Here is a 19,899-nt window from a genome sequence, read left to right on the forward strand (position 1 = left end):
TGCATTAGATGATATCTAATAGGATGTGCTTTTGTTAATTAATCACAAATGTTGCCAAGGCTAGCTTCTAGGCTCTTTTTTTTTTTTAAGGGAGCCTTGAATTTTCTACTCTGGGACCAGTAAGATTAGCTAAAACTGAGGCAGATGCAAGCACAGCATCTTGAAAAAAAAAGGGGCAGTTAGCACAGCTGTCCAAGTTTGAATATAGAAATATCCAGCCAAAAAAAAAAAAAGGGCTTGAATATAGAACTGTTTCATCATTTCGTGGCATCAAATTGATTCTTCATTAGCACTTAAAGAGAGATGTCAGAGAGAGCCTTCTTACTTATTGTTTGTGCCTTTGTAGGGGGAGAAATAGGTGCATGCAGTTTGCATGCGGATTTTCTAGAAATCTAGAAGTTTTAGTGTTCGATTTTTTACTAGGGACATTTTTTATAGACTATCATTAGTTTTCCTTGCACGATATTGTGGGGCTGAACAGTTATAGGAATTTTAGATGAATAATCAAACGTTGAGAGAGAGCTGTTGAATCCCATGCAATTGCAATATGGACGCAGAGCAGGGCCCAGTCAGGAGGTTACGTGCCCTCCACTCCACCACAGACAGAAAGAGAGACCGGGGTGTGGGGCCATCCGGGCTGAAATTATCCAAGACAAAAACAGCTACCGCATCCGATTCCTCGCCCAAATTCTTCCAAAGAATACAATCCCGATGTCGGGTCGGATATATAGGCAGGCAGTTTCCAACGTAAGAGCCTCACTAAAATCCACTGCCCGTGGCCTTCCAATACTATTATCATTTAGGATTGGATAAAATATCCGTTTTGTTTTCTCTTCTATTCCCCCTCTTCTTTTTGTAAATAGGGGCTAAACAAACCCGTAACTCGAGCCCAAAGTTCCATCATCATCGGATTGCATGGAAGCTAGCCTCGCTGTGCTTGGGCCTAGAGCATTGCATAGTATACCGTTATAATGGAGTCTAGAGCTGGCCGGGATGGTCCGATCATCACGGCAATTGACGATGCATTTTCCTTCCTTCACGGTTTGGTTGGCGCACTTTCATTTTCTCTTTTGGTAATAAAGCGTGAGGAGTGAATGCTGTTTTGTACTAAGAACAGAAATACACAGAGGAACGAAGAAGGAATAAATTGCACCCCCGTCACTGTCGGCGAGCCTTCCCGTCCATCAGTCATCAGCCATCACCATGGGCAGGCGCACAATTTGTCGCCCTGCGCCAACGTACAAATTGGAAGCAGGCGAAAATTAAGGGAGCGGCGCGTTAGAGTTACCCCTCAGCCATTCCTCAAAAAGATAACTAAAATTAAAATGTAAATAAAATAATAAAAAAAAGAATAATCAAAATGTAAAGGGGAAAAAGTGGGATTAAATTAAAAAAATAATAATGCACGGGAGAGGTTTGATTCCAATACTGGATAAATCATTCAGCAAAATAAATAAAAAAAATCATAAAAGCACCTTTAATTACCACTTGCTCACATTACATGGATTGGATTGGATAGAACCGAAGCTACAGCTAAATCAAGGACCAAGGGGATAATCCCCGACTTAATTTTTATATGCTCCACCATATGAGAATTATTCAGTATTTTGGGCTCACCGAACCGATTGAGTATACTTTTTAGTACGTGAATTTTCTTTTTTCTTGATAAGGTTAATGATTTGCTTCATCTACAAGTTTTAAATTAAGCTTATGTCTTTGGTTCAGTTGGGTTTAAGATTAAGTATATGAAAAATTATGCGGGTCTATAAGATCTTTACGTGATTACTATCTAAAAGTCTCGGAGGTATAAGGGATTGTCTTGGAGTTTTTTTTTTGTTTAAGAATATAGTATGATCATTTGTTTTTTTTCCCGCATAAATTTGATCTTTAATTGTCATTTGCATGTAAAAATATTTGATCGGCTTTCTTCTAGAGCTCCTATTATGGGATTAGCACTGCATCTGCTTGTGAGAGGCTAATGACTTTTTGGTTGCCTCCTCGTTCGTCCACAGCGCCTCCCCCAAAAAGAAAAGATCCTTTGTATTTTCAATACTACCAAAATAGTAATTATTTAATGTCGGAATAAATTACGTTTATTACATCGAAATTACACATAGAAATCAGCATTAGTCAGTATGCTTCCTTAACACCCTAATCATTTCAACCTTCGCGTTTCTCTCTCTCTCTATTTTTTTATTTTATTTTTTATAATTGCGGGTAAATAACTTTTCAGAATTAATTTCTAGGGACCCTTAGAAAAGCAAAAGTCGACAATATTAAAGGGAGGAAAAGAAGCAATCATCTTCACGAGTGATAGTAAACTTTTACCCCTTTTTTCTCGACTTGCTTCCCCTTCACAGGATCCGATCTATTCCATTCACCTTATTTGATCCCAGAGATATCAATTACGCATAAACCATATTAACCGAATATTATCACGATATGAGATCTCATGACTCTTATCGGATGCTAGCTAATCACAACTTACCACCCACTTTATTCGGGCAACAATCACACTAAGGGCAATCGGCGAGCCACATGTCCCTTAGATAATAAGCCCATGGTTTAGAGCATCTCACTTTTCAATATGTCATTACATTGTACGTTCTCAAGTTAGGCGAATAGATAAAATAATCGATACTATTATTTTCACATATTTGTTAATTAAAAATGTATATATAAATTAATAAAAATAGAAAAGTAACGCCGGGCCGTGGATGATTTTGACGAACTTTGTCGCTTGCAGTAAAATCCTCTCTCTCTCTCTCTCTCTCTCTCTCTCTCTCTCTCTCCCCTCCCTATTGTTTTGCCCAAAAATAAGTCCTTTTTTTTTATGGTGTGAAAAAGGAAAGAAGCACACCATCATCATCGCCCCCAAACCTCCATATCTTCAGTTTAACGCATCTTCCATGTCCCATTAGTGCTGCCCCATAGAGACAGGGGGAGGAGTAGATACATACGGTAACAAAAAATTCATTCACGTGATGAATATATAAATATAAAGTAAAGAAAAAGAAAGAAAGCAATGGATGCGTACAGCAGAAGGTCATCATCATCAACAGCAGCAGCAACAAGAAGCCCGGGAGGAGTCAATAGCAACAAGCCCACTGGCAGTTGCAGTGTGGTAGCTGCAGGCTCTGTGTGGGAGACCAGAATGAGGAGTGATGAAGTCAAAGGCGGAATCAAGGTCTTCAATGGCGGAGAACCAGAAGCAGATCATAATAATCAGAACAATGCAGTGCCTGGCAGTCCAATGCCAAAGGGGACTGACAAGAGGACTGCCGGCCCGTTGATTAATAATGGAGGAGGGAAGAGGAAGAACTGGAAATCCGATCAGAGCTCCGGCGATGGCCCCACTGCTCCAATTTCAAGATCGAGGAGTGATCAATTGTCTGTCAATGAGAAGGGCCCCGCAGTTCAGGCCAATAAAGGGAAGAAGGAGGTGGCTAAGAAGAGCCCAATTCAGGGGAGGAAGCTCAGATCTGAAACCGCAAGGACTTTGCCTGAATTGAGGAAGGTGAAGTCAGAATCCGGTAAGGGCAAGGTCGGAGATGGAGATGGAGATGGGGATGGAGATGGAGGAGGGGGTAATTCTACTTCTGGTTCGGCCCAGCTTAGGAAAGCGAAATCGCAGCCCGAGAATTTTGAGTATGAAGCCGCTGAGAAAGGGGAGGTGGAGAGTGGATCTGATGGGGTGTGCAAGGAGCTCGAGGTTTGTGAAGATAAGGTCATTACCAGCAGTTTGGATCAGGAGGACCCAGAATTGCCCAGAAAGCAGAGCACAGAGATTGATGAAGAAGAGTACACTGAAGATGAGGAGGAAGAGGAAAATGAAGATGAAGAGAAGGAGGAAGAGGAAAATAAAATTATGGGTGAAGAGATTGAGGATGATAGCTCGGAGGTAATCAAAGAGATCACCATGGCTGAGCCATGTCAAGAACCGGAGAATGCGGCCACTGTCGCTGAACAGCGGAAGGAATCGGTGGACATTGAACAACCAAAACCCATATTGTCTGCAAACGCGATGAAGAAGCTCGAGATCAAAGAGAAACAGAAGGCCATTGTCATCTCCACCAATGTTAATAGACGAGCTCCTCGTCCTGCTGCTGCTGCTGCTCCTCCTCCTCCTCCCACTGAAGCAATCAAGCACACTACGACCACCAGCAACAGCAACAGCAACAGAGTTCACAAGAACATTGCCAGTCCCACTCCAAGCAAGCCTGTGATTACTAATGTCCATAGAACTTCCACTGTTCATCAGGATTATGCCAAGCCCACTGCTTCCTGTAAGTTTCCCCATCTTTTTTTCTGGGAGTTGTTCTTTTAGCATTTTCTTCGAATTTTGGCGATGACTCTCTCTCTCTCTCTCTCTCTCTCTCTTCCTCCTTCTGTTATCAGATGAACACGAGAGGTTCCCTGAAACCCAGAACGAATTGCGGAATTTGGGTCAGTTTTGGATTCTCTTCGGAATTCTGGGTTTGCAATTATTATTTGGTATTATATAATCTAAAAAACTGTCTGCATGCATTGTTTTCCATTTCGTTTCTTTTTTGTGCCAGTGGATTTGGTGATGTGGAGAGATGTATCGAGATCAGCATTTGTCTTTGGAATTGGTACTTTCGCCATAATTTCATCTTCCTACACCAGAGACATCAATATCAGGTAAACAACTCCAAGAAATATTCTTCTTTTTTATTAACGCCCTCTTATTTTCTTCTTTTCCTTTTCTTTTTTTTAAAAAAAAAAAAAAGAAACCGAGCACCATTTCAGAAACGATCTGATGATGTCTTTTGGCTTCCCTCAGCTTCATTACCGTGATTTCCTACATGGGGTTGGTGTATCTTGCCGCAATTTTCCTGTACAGATCCATCATTTGCAGGTACAGGTCATGAATATATATTCCGCGTAAGAATGTAATGCAGCTAGTTCAATATGATCAATTTCTTCTTCTTCTTCTTCTTCTTCTTCTTCTTCTTCTTTTTTAAATAATTTCAGGGGTTACGTAGATATGCGAAAAACAGGAAATGTTGTGGGAGAGGAGGAAGCAGTTTGGTTGCTAAAACTGGTGCTTCCATACTTAAACGAGTTCCTTTTGAAGGTCAGGGCCCTCTTTTCAGGAGATCCTGCCACTACCATGAAGGTTTGATATTTCTTCTTTTTGATTAATTGTCAGCAAAACCATTCTATACTTTCGGGAGGAAAAAAGAAGAAGAAGAAAATAAATTTTCTTTTTTTCCCTTCTTTTCCTGATAAATCTTGAGATGACGATGACGATGATAACGTAATCATTGCGATGGTGGCAGCTGGCAGTGCTGCTCTTCGTTACGGCCAGGTGTGGTAGCTCCATAACGATCTGGAAGATGGCCAAATTGGGTCAGTCAGTCTTCTTCACTTCCCTTTCTAGATAGATCTGCAAACAAGAAATTTTGGGCAATCTCATCGTGCATTTTTTAGCAATTTGGGCAAGTTCTGCTTGATCTGATTTTTCTGGGACAGCCTCCTAACAAGAACAGAACAGAACAGAACATTCTTTAAACAGAAATTTCTCGAACCTTTTCACTGACTGCAATGCTGCCTTCTCAATCTGTGTGCACTGCAGGCTTTTTCGGAGTATTCACAGTACCAAAAATCTGCTCTTCATACTCCACTCAGATCTCTGCATACGGTAGTCTATCCATCCTGTCTATGCTTTTGCAAGAAAAAAAAAATTTTGAATGCTTCCGTTTCTCTGCAATTTCATTATTATCCATCTACCCATGATAAGGACGTAATCACTACTAAGACAGGGACAAGGACAAGCCCCGACAACACCCCCCCCCCCCCCCCCCCCCCACGGCAACACACACTAGTCTTTATATGTAAAACAACTAGATAGATATTGCGCGATCGAGAAAACCAAGTAAGCTAATTAGAGGAGGATGTCTGGCATATTCAATCTTAAATTAGCGGAACTTTTAGAAGAATCTTATCGAAACTCGCCTCGAGCAGACCGTGTTCCTTCCTAAATTAGAGTAGTAATAGTAGTAGTAGTAGTAGTAGATCGATGTGCTGAAAAGGTAACGTTAGCGGTGCTGGGCCTGGACCCATGGTGGGCCCACCAGGCATTTTAGTTTGGTGTGGGTGGACCCTCGTCTTGTAAGAAAAGTCTTAGTTGCACCAACGGCTCTTCTTTTCTTATGTAAAAGTTAAATGCACCATAGGATGCCTGCTCCTGTAACTCTGTTGGTGGGTACTAATTAGATTTTGATGGGTCCACTGAAAATGAGACGCCACCGTAGTATTTTTAGAGATGCACGTTTATCACTCCCGAAGCACCCGATCCATTTCATAGGAATGGAACGATGCAATAATAATTAAGAGACGAGTTCATCATATGTTGCTCAATGTCACAAATTTCAAGTTTTTTTCTTTTTCTTTTTTAACTTCACGTTGAGATTCTATGCATCTCAATTTTTTGCATCCGACAATCCTGAGGTTGAAAACTTTCCTCTCGTGAAGGCAAGTTTTGGGTTCGGCGATTCCGGGATGCTTGGGATTCCTGCTCTCACAAGAAAGCGGTGGCATTCTCGATCTTCACTCTCGTGTGGAACCTGTCTTCGGTTGTCGCCAGAATCTGGGCAGGTAAATGGAATTTTCCAATAACATGTTGAGATTATATTAGAAACAATCCATTGCAAAATGTATCTCAGCGGGTGACTCGTACATTGACGACTCTACCTTTCATGGCAGCATTCATGTTGTTCGTGGCCTTCAGATACTATCAGCAATCTCTAGTGCAGCCAGATGACTGGGAAAAGGACGACGGAGGAGCGGAGGCCACGTGGCATGGCCGAGCTGGTGGGCCCAGAAGAGGCCGTGGGCCCACAATTGTCGAACCCACAAAGGAAAAGAAGGCATCCGAAGTATAATTCTTATATAAATGAGAGCAATAATATTGTCCACTCCTGCCCAATTAAAACTAAAATCTTCTCGTCTTAGCCCAAAAAAAAAAAAACAACTAAAATCTTCTCGTGTGTTCATTTGAATGTGACGTGTCATGTTTTGTAATGAGCCCTCTCTCTTCATTTCTTTTATATCTATATATATATAATTTTATTTTTTAATTAAGTCGGGACTCAATTGAGATTATGAATATCGAGATTAATATCGTAAAAAATATCTTATCGGACATTGTTACACGTCGGGGCCTCAATTATTGTCTGATTCTCTAAAAGAAAAAAAAAAAAAAAAAAAAAAGAAGAAGAAGAAGAAGATAGAGGAATCTGATGATCGATATATGCTTTGTCGAAGAGAAAGGGGAGACAGCAATGTGGAAACTGGAAAAACAATCTCTACGCTGCCTTATTACGTCGGATCAACAAATTTCCTAGCACTAAGTGTAGTGTCCTGGTTATTATGTGTTACTTCTGCCTCCCTTAATCCTAGTTCTTCCTCTCCGTCTGGAAAATCGACATCGATATCCAATGACGATCTAGATAATATTCATTGACATTAGTAAATTACCATGAAAATATTATCTAAACGTCACGTTCGACCACTTATCACATAAACATCCACATATCTATCATGACAATGGTTATCAAATAGCATGAGTCTCACTACTCCATCTTCATTAATATCTACATACTAATCATTGATATAAACAGAGATGACGATCTATCCGGAGAGATAATGTCCGATTAAGTCTTCCATAATCGTGAACAATTTAAATATATTCTTACCGAACTATTCAGTCACTCATATTCTTAGTTCTTTATGAATGAGACATTCAAAATATCGCAAGGATTTTATTCTAATAAATATAGACAATATATGAATAATAGAATCAACTTTATTACTATAAAAGGAATTGTCCGGATGCATAGACTGGCTTTAGGGCATATCACTAACAGAATCTAAATCTCATATACTGAGAGTTTTACTCTTTAGTGGGCCAACTCGGCTCGATTAAAATAGTCGGGGCTCGATTGAGCTTTCGAATATCGTGATCCACATCGAAAAGAAATAATAAACTCTTAGCCTATGTTTAGTAGGCCAAATAAAGAGGTCGGATGAGATTTCTAAAATCCTAATTCTGCTTCTGGTGTCGTCCGAATTAGGGTTGGGATTGAGATATATATGGATATAGTATTGAGTACCTAATCCCGATGAGGGTGGGTTAGGAGTGGCATGGGATATATTATTTATGAAGGGACAAAAATACCCCTTATTTGTATCGATTTTTCTAATTCTGTCATTAAAAATAAAAAATGGAGAAGATTGGGGAGGTGTTGTGGCCCCTGATTCTGGCAACCACCGCCTCGGCGAGGTTGTCGACGGTCACAAGGTGGTAACTAGTCGACGGATTGGCTTTCTTTCGGATAATAATCATTTGAAAAGGCAAATAGTTAAAATCTTTCACAATAATAATCATTTATTCGATAAATTGCAATTCATGTTTGTAAATTTTATATATAGCACAAGTACTTAGAAGTTCACTGGAATCACATCGTAATCAAGATTAAACCTGAAGACGCATGTCTAAGAAAATATTAATTAATTCATCATATATTTGATTCAATTTCAATCAATACGTTTAAAATATCTCGTAATCAATTCAATCAAAAAAATGAAAAAGAATAAACAAAGAAAACTCTAGCGGCAACACATGTGAGCATCTATCGCGCTTCTCCCACTCTCCACAAACAGGAGCTTTTGGATTGTTATTAATGCATCAATAATTCATTATCATCATTATCATCACCATTATCATCGTAGGTACCTCTAACTAGAAGGCTAAACCCTGGCCAGTCGACTGCAAATTAACAATCTATTTTCATTTAATGACCATTAGAGATCAGTGCTCATAATTGCTAGCTCCTGCCATGACAGGACATTTTTCTCTGGGACTCCACTCCTCCATCCTGCATGAGGATCGGAGCTTCAATAGCTGCAAACAAACAATCACCTCACCATCCTAAGGTAAGGTAGGGGAGTCTTAATTACGTACGAATGAGTTCATCGGCCTTTTTTCGGCTTCGGCACCGTTTAGCTACCATATGAAATGGGCTTTCCAGGCCCATACTGGCCCATTGATTTGAGCACCGCGATCGAGTAGTTAAATGAACTTGGCATTTAATCCGATCGAGTAAGTGGCATTGCCAATCGTGTTGATCAACTGATTATTTTCTAATTATCTACAATAAAAACGAGTATAATCCATGCTTGTCAAAGAGAAGGGGGGACGATAATACGATATGGAAATCGAAGCAATCATGGTGTTGCTCTACGTAGCACTTTGGGGAAGTGCAGTATCTTGGTTATTCTTAGTTGTTTCTGCCACCTCCAGTCCTTTCCCTCCCTCCAGAGAATCGACGCCGGCATCCAATGGCAAGGCCTTTATAACGAATGCACGTCGCTTTGTGAAAGAATTAAAATTACCCATTGGGATGTTACGAGTCGCTCTCCCCCAACGCTTCCACCGTAAAATTCGATAAGAGGAAGCTCATCGACCAGGTTCTCTAGTTGCTATGCAAGCCCACCATCAACCTACTTTTTAAATCCCATGTACTAGAATAAACTCTCGTTAATTTATTTTCTCTCTAATTTTGATTAATAGCTATATTTTTCAATTTTGTTTTGGGTAGATAGCTATATTTTTCAATTTACCATATCAGGAAAAGAGTTTGGGTAGTAGCAGATTCATTAATATAATAAAATTGGATCAATTTTACCCACATGAATTACTTCAAGCGGTTCGACGCTTGTTCCGCTTAAACATGTCTCGGATTCGAGTTTTTATGAATGCAAAAAATTCATGCTGGGAGAGTTTTACCTCTTAATAGGCCGACACGGCGCAACTGGATTAGTTGAGACCCAATTGGGTTTTCGGATACCAGAGTTCACACCGAAAATTAGATTGATTTATGAAAGAGTTGGGCAACTACACGAAATTTTGAATAACATATCGAGATTATATTAGAAACAATTCATTGTAAAATGGATCTGAACGTATAATCTATACATTGATGACTCTGACTTTTATGGCAGCATTGCTATTGGTGGTCTTCTGATCTAATCTAATATCTAATACTTATAAACTAAAGGAGAGTTCTCCATATTAATTTTTATTTTGATACAAATCCTTGTAACTTTTCAACAAATATTTTTCCTTTCAAAAGTTCCTCAAAACTCTATTAGTATGGTTAATTCATTTTTTCTTTTTTTTCCCCAAAAATTTCCCCATATTATTTTGCATCTTCATATAAGTCCTTCTAATTTCCCAACAAATATTTTCCTTTCAAAGTTCCCCAAAAATCTATTTGTATGAAAAAAATAACTTATTGAATATTTTACTCAACATTAATGCAATGATTCTTAGGCTTGGCCTGGGAGTGTTGTTACTGATGGAGAAGTACTGAAGCAAAATTGCTGAAAAATAAGTGTTGATTTTATAATAAATCAAAATGTTTTGAAGAAACTAAGTTAAAACTGTTGAAAATAAGAAAGATAATTATTAATACTTGAAACGGAATAAACAGAAGTAGATTTCATAAGCACAAATTAATTTGCTTGAGAAAATTACCTTTGCAACAGCAATTTCGGCCCAAACTTTGATTTCAAAAACTCTTACTTAACACCAAATATACTTAAAATTATAAGGAAAAGTGATTAGGGGACCTCCCACAACACTCTCAAAATGAACTCTTATTTGATAAGAGATACGAGTTTAATGTTATGGGATTTATTTGGTAATAGAGTTTTTAAGAGTATATTAGGCACTCAAAAATTAAAATCATTGCATTAATGAAATATTATTTTAATTTTGTAATATTTGTTGGCTTATCTTATGCCTTTAGAGCATAGAATAGAAAAACTCATATATGTTGTTCAATTTGAAGGTAGATTATTTCCATGTTTTCTTTAACTTCCTACATATATTTAAAAGTTCTATTAATTCATGTAATGTTTTTAATCCTCAAATATCATAATATAGTTTCATATTAGATAATTTGAATTACAAAAGAATATTAGTGGAATTGATATTAGAAATAATCAAAATATAGCATATTAAAAAGCTCAAATAATTTGAAACTTAAGATAATTTAACGAATTTTAAATATTATTTTATTATGAAATTAATTTGTGGCAATGCGGCAATTTTTTTTTTCCCTAGTACTACCAACCAACAATGTCAAGTACCGCTAGATTATTAAGGAGAGGACGAAGGTGGAGCGGAGGCCACGTGGCAAAGCCAATTTTTAGATTATTTATTACATGTGGGCCTCATATGACCTGTTGACCGACAGGATATGGAGCCGATCACCATGAAAAAACAGTTAAAAGTGAAAAACTTTAGGAGTTGCCCGGCCTTTGTATTTCTACTCTATTGTAATTTAATTTGGACATTTGTTCCATTTTCCACCGGAAATTTTTTTTTTTTATAGTAGTTAAATGATCATTTGGCATTTAATCCGAGTAAGTTAAGTTGCATTGACCTATAATTGCATCATTGATTACTGATCACGTTGACCAGCTAATGATTGTCTAATTCTCTACAAAATAAAAAGGAAGGGAGAGTCCGGTGCTCGTCAAAGGGAAGGGGAGACAACATGGAAATTGGAATTATAATCTCTGCGCTGCCCTACCACTTCGGATCTATGAATTTCCTCATACTATGTGCAGTGTCTTGGTTATTCTTTGATGTTTCTGCCTCCCCTAGTCCTAGTCCTTCTCCTCCCTCCGGAAGATCGACGTCATTGATATCCAATGACGCGGCCTTCATCGCAAACTCGTGCCACTTTGTGGAAGAATATTACTCACACGGATGTTACGAGTCGCTCTCGCCTTATGCTTTGACCATAAAATCCGATAAGAGGAAGCTCGTCGACCGAGCTCTGTGGCTCGCTATGCAAGCCACCATCAACATGAGTTCCTTGGTTGTATCGGAGCACCTGAAGCAACCTGATCCCGTAGAAGACTTTTTCATCTATATTATACGAAATTGCCTCCAAAATATCGATGTTGCTACCGACATGCTTCGACGGAAAATAAAAGCATTCCTTGATGGCAATCCATTACCGCAAGCCGGGAGACGAAATTCGGAATTAGGTCCACAAGAGGCGGACAGCGACTATTATACGAATGGACGACCGGATAATCCCATGACCGCTATAAGTGGTTGCATGGATTGGGCTGAGAGTAGAAGAGAGGACTTGTATGAGGCATGGAGTGACAGTTTCTACACCGCTTGGAACCAGACAAAGATTGCCTATGATCTCGTGGACAATTTCAATAGATTGTGATCAGCGACAAAGATCAAAGAACACGTGAAAGATCGAATGTCATGTCGGAAAAATTTTAAATTCCATGTACTAATAAACACATATTAATTTATTTAATATCTTTCTTTCTTTCTTTCGATCGATTGCTTTGCTTGCTATATCGTTCACTTTACCACATCAGGGAAAGAGTCAGAGCAGTAGCAGATTGATATACTATACATAAGAAATAGCATAAAAAATCAATTATTTCATGAAATTCTTTAATCAATTATTTTAAAAATCACATTTACCAAAATATGACTTCTTTGAATGATTATAAATTTGAATTAGGGACTTATTCATATGTATGTTAATTTAAATGTTAAAAGAATTTTTAACAGAAAAGAAGTGTTAAAACAGTTACAAGTTTTTCATTTGCAAATCAAAAAATATTCATATCTGTTATCACGTTAAGTAATATAGGAACTTAGATATATTATACTGGAAATATAATAATCATGCCAAAATAATAATTCCAACAGAACTCGTGCACGCCAACTTCTATAAAATTTTAGCATGGTTCAACTTGTTGAACACAAGTTCTGTTAGAATGATTATTTTATTATGATTATTGTATTTGCAGTATAATATGTCTAAGTCTCTATCTGTATATATATAAAAATAAGATAAAGGTTCACCGGATCATATGGTCCAAGAACTCTTTGTTTTCAAATGGAATTTTCTCGATCTTTTGAGCTTTTTTTAAATAATAAAATTTGGAATATTTAGATATTTGTGAAACTATCCATTATTTTATCGATTTTCTAAATTTTCTTCTTCTTTTTTTTTAAATTTTAAAAACAAGTAAATATAGATTTATGGAACAAGTCGTTATTTTCTCGGATTTTGTAATTTTTTTAGAAAAACAATTTTTAATTTTATTTTTAGAACATATATATAGCTATTTGAGACTGATTATTATTATCTCGCCTGCACCTAATTTAATTTTAGGTATATCTATAATTATATTTTTAGAGGTGAGTTCTTCAACTATTCATTTTCCTCTTGCACATAAGTTTTTTTAGAATTTTAGAATTTTTTCAATTTTGTATTTGTAGTTTAAGTGTTAAATTTTGATATGCAGATATGGTGAATTTCTATCTTCAGCATTTTGATCATATCTACATCATCAAAATTTAATAACAATCGGTCTCAGAAATCTATATCTACACGAACTATGCCAAAATAAGTTGAACCATGCTAAAGTAATCGGTCCTAGTGTCGAACAAGTTCAACCATGCTAAAATTTTATAAATGTCGGTGTGCACAAGTTCTGTTAGAATGATTATTTTGGCATGGTTATTGTCTTTGCAGTATAATATATCTAAATTCCTATATTACTTAATATGATAACAGATATGAATATTCTTTTGATTTGCAAATGACAAACTTATAAATTGTTCTAACACTTTTCTTCCGTTAAAAATTCTTTTAACATTCAAATCAACATATATATATATATATGTATGTATCTAATTCAAATTTATAATCATTCAATGAAGTCATGTTTTTGGTATATGTGATTTTTTAAAATTATTGATATTTTGGTAGATGAGGAAAATGTTATTGATGTTTCAGTAGACGAGGGAAAAAAAGCAAACTACATGAATATTTAGGTTAAAAAGTTTATGGCTTGCCATCCACATAGGCAACCATCGACCACATCAGCGCAGGTAACGGCCATGTCAGTAGTTTTGACAATCCAATTAACCGATTGCTAGATTAGAGAAATAGAGATAAACGTTATGATTTTTCATGTTAAAATTTTAAAAAATGGTGGATTGGGGAATTTTATGAAAGTAATTGATTTTTCAAGCAATCTGCATTATTCACTTTATTTATTACAAAAATAAAGGAGTTGGAACTGAACAATCAGTTTGATTTATTCTAATCTTCAGGTCGGTTCTGTTAGATTATGATAATTTTTCGGTCCAACTCTTCTAGGCCCGTCAAACAGGGCTAAGCCGAGACCCAATTTATTTATTTATTTATTTAATTTAAGCCCCCTAGGCCCATCTTGCAGGCCCGTGATGATGATCTTCACGCCCAGTTGAGTTCGGCGGAAACTTTAATAATGGAATTGCCATTATAATAATAATTCCATTCCTTCTTCTCTCCTTGAGTTGGGGGTTCTTATTAAAATTGCAATTATGATTGTAATGTAATAGCCGCTGAACTGAAGATTGGTGATGATTAACGCTAGCTGCTTAGGGAATTGGGGACGACTCCGAGTCCAGTAGCTAGTAAAACACCAAGTTGGATTCTGCAATATTTTATTAATTAAACATGCGCACGATTTAATTTGGTCTTCTAACCCACCCAACATATAATTATTTTAGTTCCGTTCGTTTCTGCGTCCAATAATCATCGAGTTTGATTCTGTCCGGGTTGAATATAATTGAAAAGAGAACCCTACTTATACGTAATATACGTACCATATATATATATATAGGAAAAATCCATCCAATATTTTTAGTTTTACCACCTCATTTTTAGTCTCGACTAGCAAAAACTGGAAAAATGGACTGGAAATGGAAATTCGTTCGGCGAAGCAACTGGAGAAATATATATATATATATACGGAAAGCAAACATTGAACATTATTAACTGGAGATTGATTCATATCTCATTGAAAATTCAAGAGATCCCGAGACGATATATACACGATAGCTAGGTACCGTACATATATATTTTATATGTATGGGACTGGCCGGTACCTCAGATCAGTGAAAATATAATACGCCGAAATGAAGAGAAAGGCATCATCAGGACATTAACATTGCTCAGAGACCTCAAACTATAGCTAGAAACACCAACATCATATCAGAGACTTCAAACTAGAAAACACGACATCATATCAGAGACTTCAAACTGAAAAAACACAAACATCGTTCATATTATTTTGTTCAGAGACTTCACTGCAAGAACCAACCACCATACCACATCATCATCAGGCCATTCTGTCGCAGCGGCACATCAAGGTCTCCTCGAGTACAGCACCCATCACCACCTGTCCGTCCGTGGTCACGTGGATTTTGTCTTCGTTAAAGGGCACATGGAGCGCCTCCTCGTCCACCTTGTAGAGATTCGGCAGCCGGAACGCCAGTTGTGCCTCCCGGACAACATCGGAGTAGGGCCGTTTGCCCGGAGGAATGATCACCCAATTAGAAGTACATACATATTAACGAAATTAGCTAGCATCATTCGGCAGTCATTTATAATGTATAATATACGAGAATATATATATATATATACATATGTAAAATAAAAATTAGAATAGAGCTGAGAAGGCTTTTTCATCACCATTACAATGGGAATGTCCCCAAACCGCCCTTGGACTTGCTCGAAAAATCTGGACTGGTAGCTGTGGTAGGCCTCGGCACCACTCCGGCTCTTGGCGTCGGCACCTCCCTGCCACCACAGGAGGCCCGAAATCTCAGCTCCGAACCTCTCTGCCGCTGTTGCCCTCTCCACGAGGCGACCGTTAGTCTCCCCTTCGACCCAGCTTTGGATAGTGCTTTCGTCCCGAGCACACGGGATAAGCCCAATGATCCCGAGATCAGGATTAAGCTGCAGCAGCTTGTGGGCAAAGGGCATGCCCGGGCCAACCCCCAGCGCACCGTTCTCGTTCAACGGATAAAGGTTAACGTGGAGGGGCTCCTCGGCCCGGACCCACAGGTTGTTCTCGTCCAGACGGAGGATCGCCGGCGAGGGGCTGCATTCCGAGGGGACCCTCTGGTCCCACTGTTTCGCGTCTCTTTCGAAGAACCCGCCGTGGCCCACCATGTTACTTTGTCCAGCCAAGATGAAGGCCTTGATAGTGGATTTGTTTTGATTATAAGCTGCAGCTTCGGCGGTGGTGATGGTATTGGTGACGAAGATGATGATCAGACTGCAGCACAGAATTAAGAAGTTGAACAACAAACGGCGGCCCATCTCCGATTGGATTTGGAAGCAAGAGGACGTACGGGATCAGAGAGAGAGAGAGAGAGGAAGAATATTGGTCCGTGAGATGAGAGGAAGAGCTTCCATGCATTTTATAGACCAATCTATTCTTTTTTTGGGGCCCAAATAGAGCAATATAATTAATATAACATATATATCGATTAGGCGACATGCATAGTGTGGTCCTCGATCGATCAGTTTCGTATAAACCATGCACACGTGCTCACATGCGGCCTAAGAAAAGCCAATTAATTGATTTGAGGAATGCTGTGCATGCATTATCTTGTTTATTATAAATTCACTAGGATTTCTACCAATTAAAAAAAAGATTTAAAAGAAAAAAGATGGTCTCGACTGGATTAGTCGGGATTCAATTGGGCTTCCGAATACTAAGTTTCACACCGAAAGAAGATGGTCTCTAGGACAAATCCCTGCCTTTGCACAACATTAATGCCGTGTTTGGACGTCAGGATAGGATAGGAAATAAGAAGAGGAAAATGTCGGATTTTAATTTTAAGGATAATTTTAATCCTAATCATCTTGTGTTTGGAGCAAATTAGGATGTGCTAGTTGCATGTAGTCTTGAAATGACCAATATATCCCTATTTTTGCTTTTTTTTATTCTTTTTATAATTTCTTAAATATATATATATATATATTTTCCCAAAAACTGAAAAAGAAAAAAGACAGAGAGAAAAAACAAAATCGAATGGGGGGAGCTGGTGCTCCCTGTCTGTCCTCGTTCAAGCTCACCCTGCATTAACTTCTCGGACGCCATATCGAGCTCGCGTCAGTTCGCAACTAAGTAGAACGACAAGAGCAAAGCTTCCTTTCTACACGGCATGTTTGTCTGGTTGTGAATCGAATTGCGGGGAGGGCGATTGAATCGAGTTGAACTGTGGAAATTGGTGGCGGAGGAGGAGAGATCGGAGAGATGGCGAACCAATTGGGGGCGGTGGAAACCCTACGGTGGCCACCACTGCCCAGGCGAGGTTGCCAGTGAGGTGGTGGCGGGCATGTTACTGCCGCCGCCATGTCTCAGTCGCCATCCCCGAGCAGGCGAGCTCCTGGGCTGGATATGGGCCCTAAGGAGTAATCATGTCCAATTCTCTTTGATTTCCTATCCTAGACGTCACCAAATACCGGATAAGGATTTGAGAAACCCTATACGGTGTTACATACGGTTGACCAAACACGCCATAGGGTGTGTAGGACCAATGCCAATTGCATAAGTACAATGAAATGATTGATGAAGACAGAAAGGAACCACCATACAAATTAGATGCATCATGCATGCATGTGTACCCTCGTTTCCTATATAGTGATTCCATATATACGATGCATGCAATTTCATTGTATTGTGCCAAACATAGTATTGAATGTTTGTTGTTATTATCATACGCGAGGTGATGAGCAAATATATATACCCTACCTAACTAGATTAGGGTGTATATATATGTTTACAATATACATAATGCAAGGGACATAGCAGAATGTGGCTTTATCAATTTTTGTTAAATGTTGCGCTTGAGCACGCTTGTTTATGCCTTTGGAGTTGGTAGCAAACGATGGGTCGGCAGATATTCTTGGTGATTATGCGGAGGGAGGTGCAATGAGGAGAGAAGGCTCTTGGCTCCTTTATGTTCTACGACATCCACCTATATCGATGATATTGGAAGTGGAAGTTCCTCGGCTTAATCTTTAACATTAGTTAGCACGTACAATATGTACGTAAAATTACTTTAACATAAAATTCTAATTGTTTTTAGTCAATAAACGGTGAATCTTTTATTTGATAAATAACACGTAATCATGTGATTTGAATTTTCTTAAATTCATTGGCTAGAAAATTGAAAATAACATGATTACCGAATGTGTTATGGGTAATACGTGTTACGCATATGACCAATCGATGGGTTATGGCTTCAGCTATTCGATTAACTCACTTCCATTTGCATGATGCCTGAGTGTTATTATATGTATTGCCATCTAACTCTCTGCATAAGGTCTGATGACTTGCGATCCAATTAATTAATTTCCACTTGGGAGGTTCGACCTTAATCTGCATCGATCTTCCTTAAAAACCATCACAGTGTTTCTTACCAGAACCAAAATTTTCTATTAAGACTTCAACATGTCACAATCCTATAAGCCTGTCTAGCTAGCCAATATCAATGCGTGCATGCAAAACCATCTTATTAACGAAGGCCACTTGTTCGAATCAATGCCCATTATATAAATTCGGTGATCGCGACATGTACATACGACACGATGTATTCTTCCTAGCTAATAATCACACCCACCCCGAATTAATGTATAAGCTGAAATGACGATATATTGAGTGCAAGATGGCACCTCATGTCTCCTCTCTTCCGATAGGCACTTCCATTCCCGTGAGATATGATGAGACAAAAAAAGAGCCTTAGCGATTAATAAGTGGGGATAGTAAATGAATGCATGATAATGAAATGGAGTTCCACAGCTCCCCTTCTCGGTAGATAAGACGGGATAACTAATAAGAACGAGCAGGAAAAGTTAAATTAAGGAATACAAAAGGTAAGGGTAAGATAATCTTTCGGAAAAAAGTAACGTATGTTCAATGAAAAAGGCACGGTAACGATGTAATTCTTCTTGCTAGCTAGGATCTGTAGACTGCATTTCTTTCGGATAATAATCATTTGAAAAGGCAAAAGGCTAAAATCTTTCACAATAAATAATAATAATAATAATAATAATAATAATAATGATAATAATAATCATGAGGGTAATAATATATTTGACAAATCGCGTTTTGTCAGTTTCGAAGTTTAAAAAAAAAAGGCTAAATTAAAAGCTAAACTCATTTGAAAAGACTAAAAAGCTAAAATCCTTCGTAATATCTAATTAATAATCACGAGGCATAATATGTGTATTTGACAATTGCGTTTCATGCAAGTAAATTATATATATATAGCACAAGTACTTCATAGTTCATTACGATCGCTGTGTAGTAGATTAAGCCTGATGACGCCTGTGTAAGAAAATAAGAATTAATTGGTCATATATTTGATTCAATCAATACGTTAAAAATATATCTCATAATCATTTCAATTAAAAAATTGAAAGAAAAAAGAAAACGAAGGAAACTCTAGCAGCAGCACATGTGAGCATATATCGCGCTTCTTCCACTTTTTATAAAATTTCAGATTGTATTAATGCATTAATATTTTTCTCGGTGTAAATCTTGATAACTGAAAACTCAATTGGGTCTAAACTAATCCAGTCGAGTCGAGTCGATCAACTAAATGGTAAAGCTCTTTTAGCGTAAATTTTTTTATATTAACAAGAACTCGAACTCGAACTCGAATTTTTTCTTAAATGAAATAAGCGTCTATTTTTATTTAATGACCATCAGAGATCAGTTCTCATTGCTAGCTCCGGCCATGACGTGACATTTTTTTTATGGGACTCCACTCCTCCATCCTACACGAGGATCGGAACTTCAACAACTGCAAAGCGATCACCTCACCATCCTAATTAAGGTTGAAGTCGAAGTTTATTGGTCTTTCTTGGGCTTCGGCACGGTTCAACTACCGTAGCAAATGGGCTTTCCAGGCCCATACCGGCCCATTAATTTGGCAATGTACTAATGACAAATTAGTAATCTCGATCG

At 38.1% G+C, this 19,899-nt stretch overlaps 2 protein-coding genes and 1 long non-coding RNA gene across 6 annotated transcripts; 1 reads left to right on the plus strand and 2 right to left on the minus strand.

Moving 5' to 3' along the window:
- Positions 1-2,826: 2,826 nt before the first annotated feature.
- On the plus strand, positions 2,827-7,107 carry LOC116201218 (reticulon-like protein B21). The gene is made up of 9 exons (XM_031532359.1): positions 2,827-4,286; positions 4,399-4,446; positions 4,560-4,662; positions 4,805-4,879; positions 4,996-5,140; positions 5,304-5,373; positions 5,600-5,665; positions 6,499-6,621; positions 6,730-7,107. Exons 1-9 carry the CDS (start codon positions 3,026-3,028, stop codon positions 6,906-6,908), a joined length of 2,070 nt encoding a protein of 689 aa, XP_031388219.1. The 5' UTR covers positions 2,827-3,025; the 3' UTR covers positions 6,909-7,107.
- Positions 5,224-5,810, minus strand: LOC116201219. The gene is made up of 2 exons (XR_004155842.1): positions 5,553-5,810; positions 5,224-5,410 (listed from the first exon to the last, which is right to left on the minus strand). It is a non-coding gene; the product is annotated as an uncharacterized LOC116201219 (long non-coding RNA).
- Positions 7,108-14,895: 7,788 nt separating the features above from the next.
- On the minus strand, positions 14,896-16,325 carry LOC116199007 (probable carbohydrate esterase At4g34215). 4 transcript variants are annotated; one of them, XM_031529290.1, is made up of 2 exons: positions 15,612-16,325; positions 14,896-15,414 (listed from the first exon to the last, which is right to left on the minus strand). In XM_031529290.1, exons 1-2 carry the CDS (start codon positions 16,236-16,238, stop codon positions 15,253-15,255), a joined length of 789 nt encoding a protein of 262 aa, XP_031385150.1. In that variant the 5' UTR covers positions 16,239-16,325; the 3' UTR covers positions 14,896-15,252. The 4 variants fall into 4 exon arrangements, with proteins under 4 accessions (XP_031385150.1, XP_031385148.1, XP_031385151.1 ...); XM_031529288.1 differs by having other exon boundaries at positions 15,606-16,325; XM_031529291.1 differs by having other exon boundaries at positions 14,896-15,446; positions 15,606-16,325.
- Between the last annotated feature and the right edge of the window lie 3,574 nt (positions 16,326-19,899).

Source organism: Punica granatum, chromosome 3, assembly GCF_007655135.1.
Source record: "Punica granatum isolate Tunisia-2019 chromosome 3, ASM765513v2, whole genome shotgun sequence".
In the NCBI taxonomy this organism is placed as follows: Eukaryota; Viridiplantae; Streptophyta; class Magnoliopsida; order Myrtales; family Lythraceae; genus Punica; species Punica granatum.

Excerpts from the sequence above, each read along its gene's own strand:
- LOC116201218 (XM_031532359.1), top strand. The coding sequence starts at position 3,026 with ATGGATGCGTACAGCAGAAGGTCATCATCATCAACAGCAGCAGCAACA. Across the intron at positions 4,287-4,398 it reads TGCCAAGCCCACTGCTTCCT|ATGAACACGAGAGGTTCCCT; the intron begins GTAAGTTTCCCC and ends TTCTGTTATCAG. Across the intron at positions 4,447-4,559 it reads GAACGAATTGCGGAATTTGG|TGGATTTGGTGATGTGGAGA; the intron begins GTCAGTTTTGGA and ends TTTTTGTGCCAG.
- LOC116199007 (XM_031529287.1), bottom strand. The coding sequence starts at position 16,238 with ATGGGCCGCCGTTTGTTGTTCAACTTCTTAATTCTGTGCTGCAGTCTG. Across the intron at positions 15,463-15,605 it reads GGGACATTCCCATTGTAATG|GTGATCATTCCTCCGGGCAA; the intron begins GTGATGAAAAAG and ends ACTTCTAATTGG.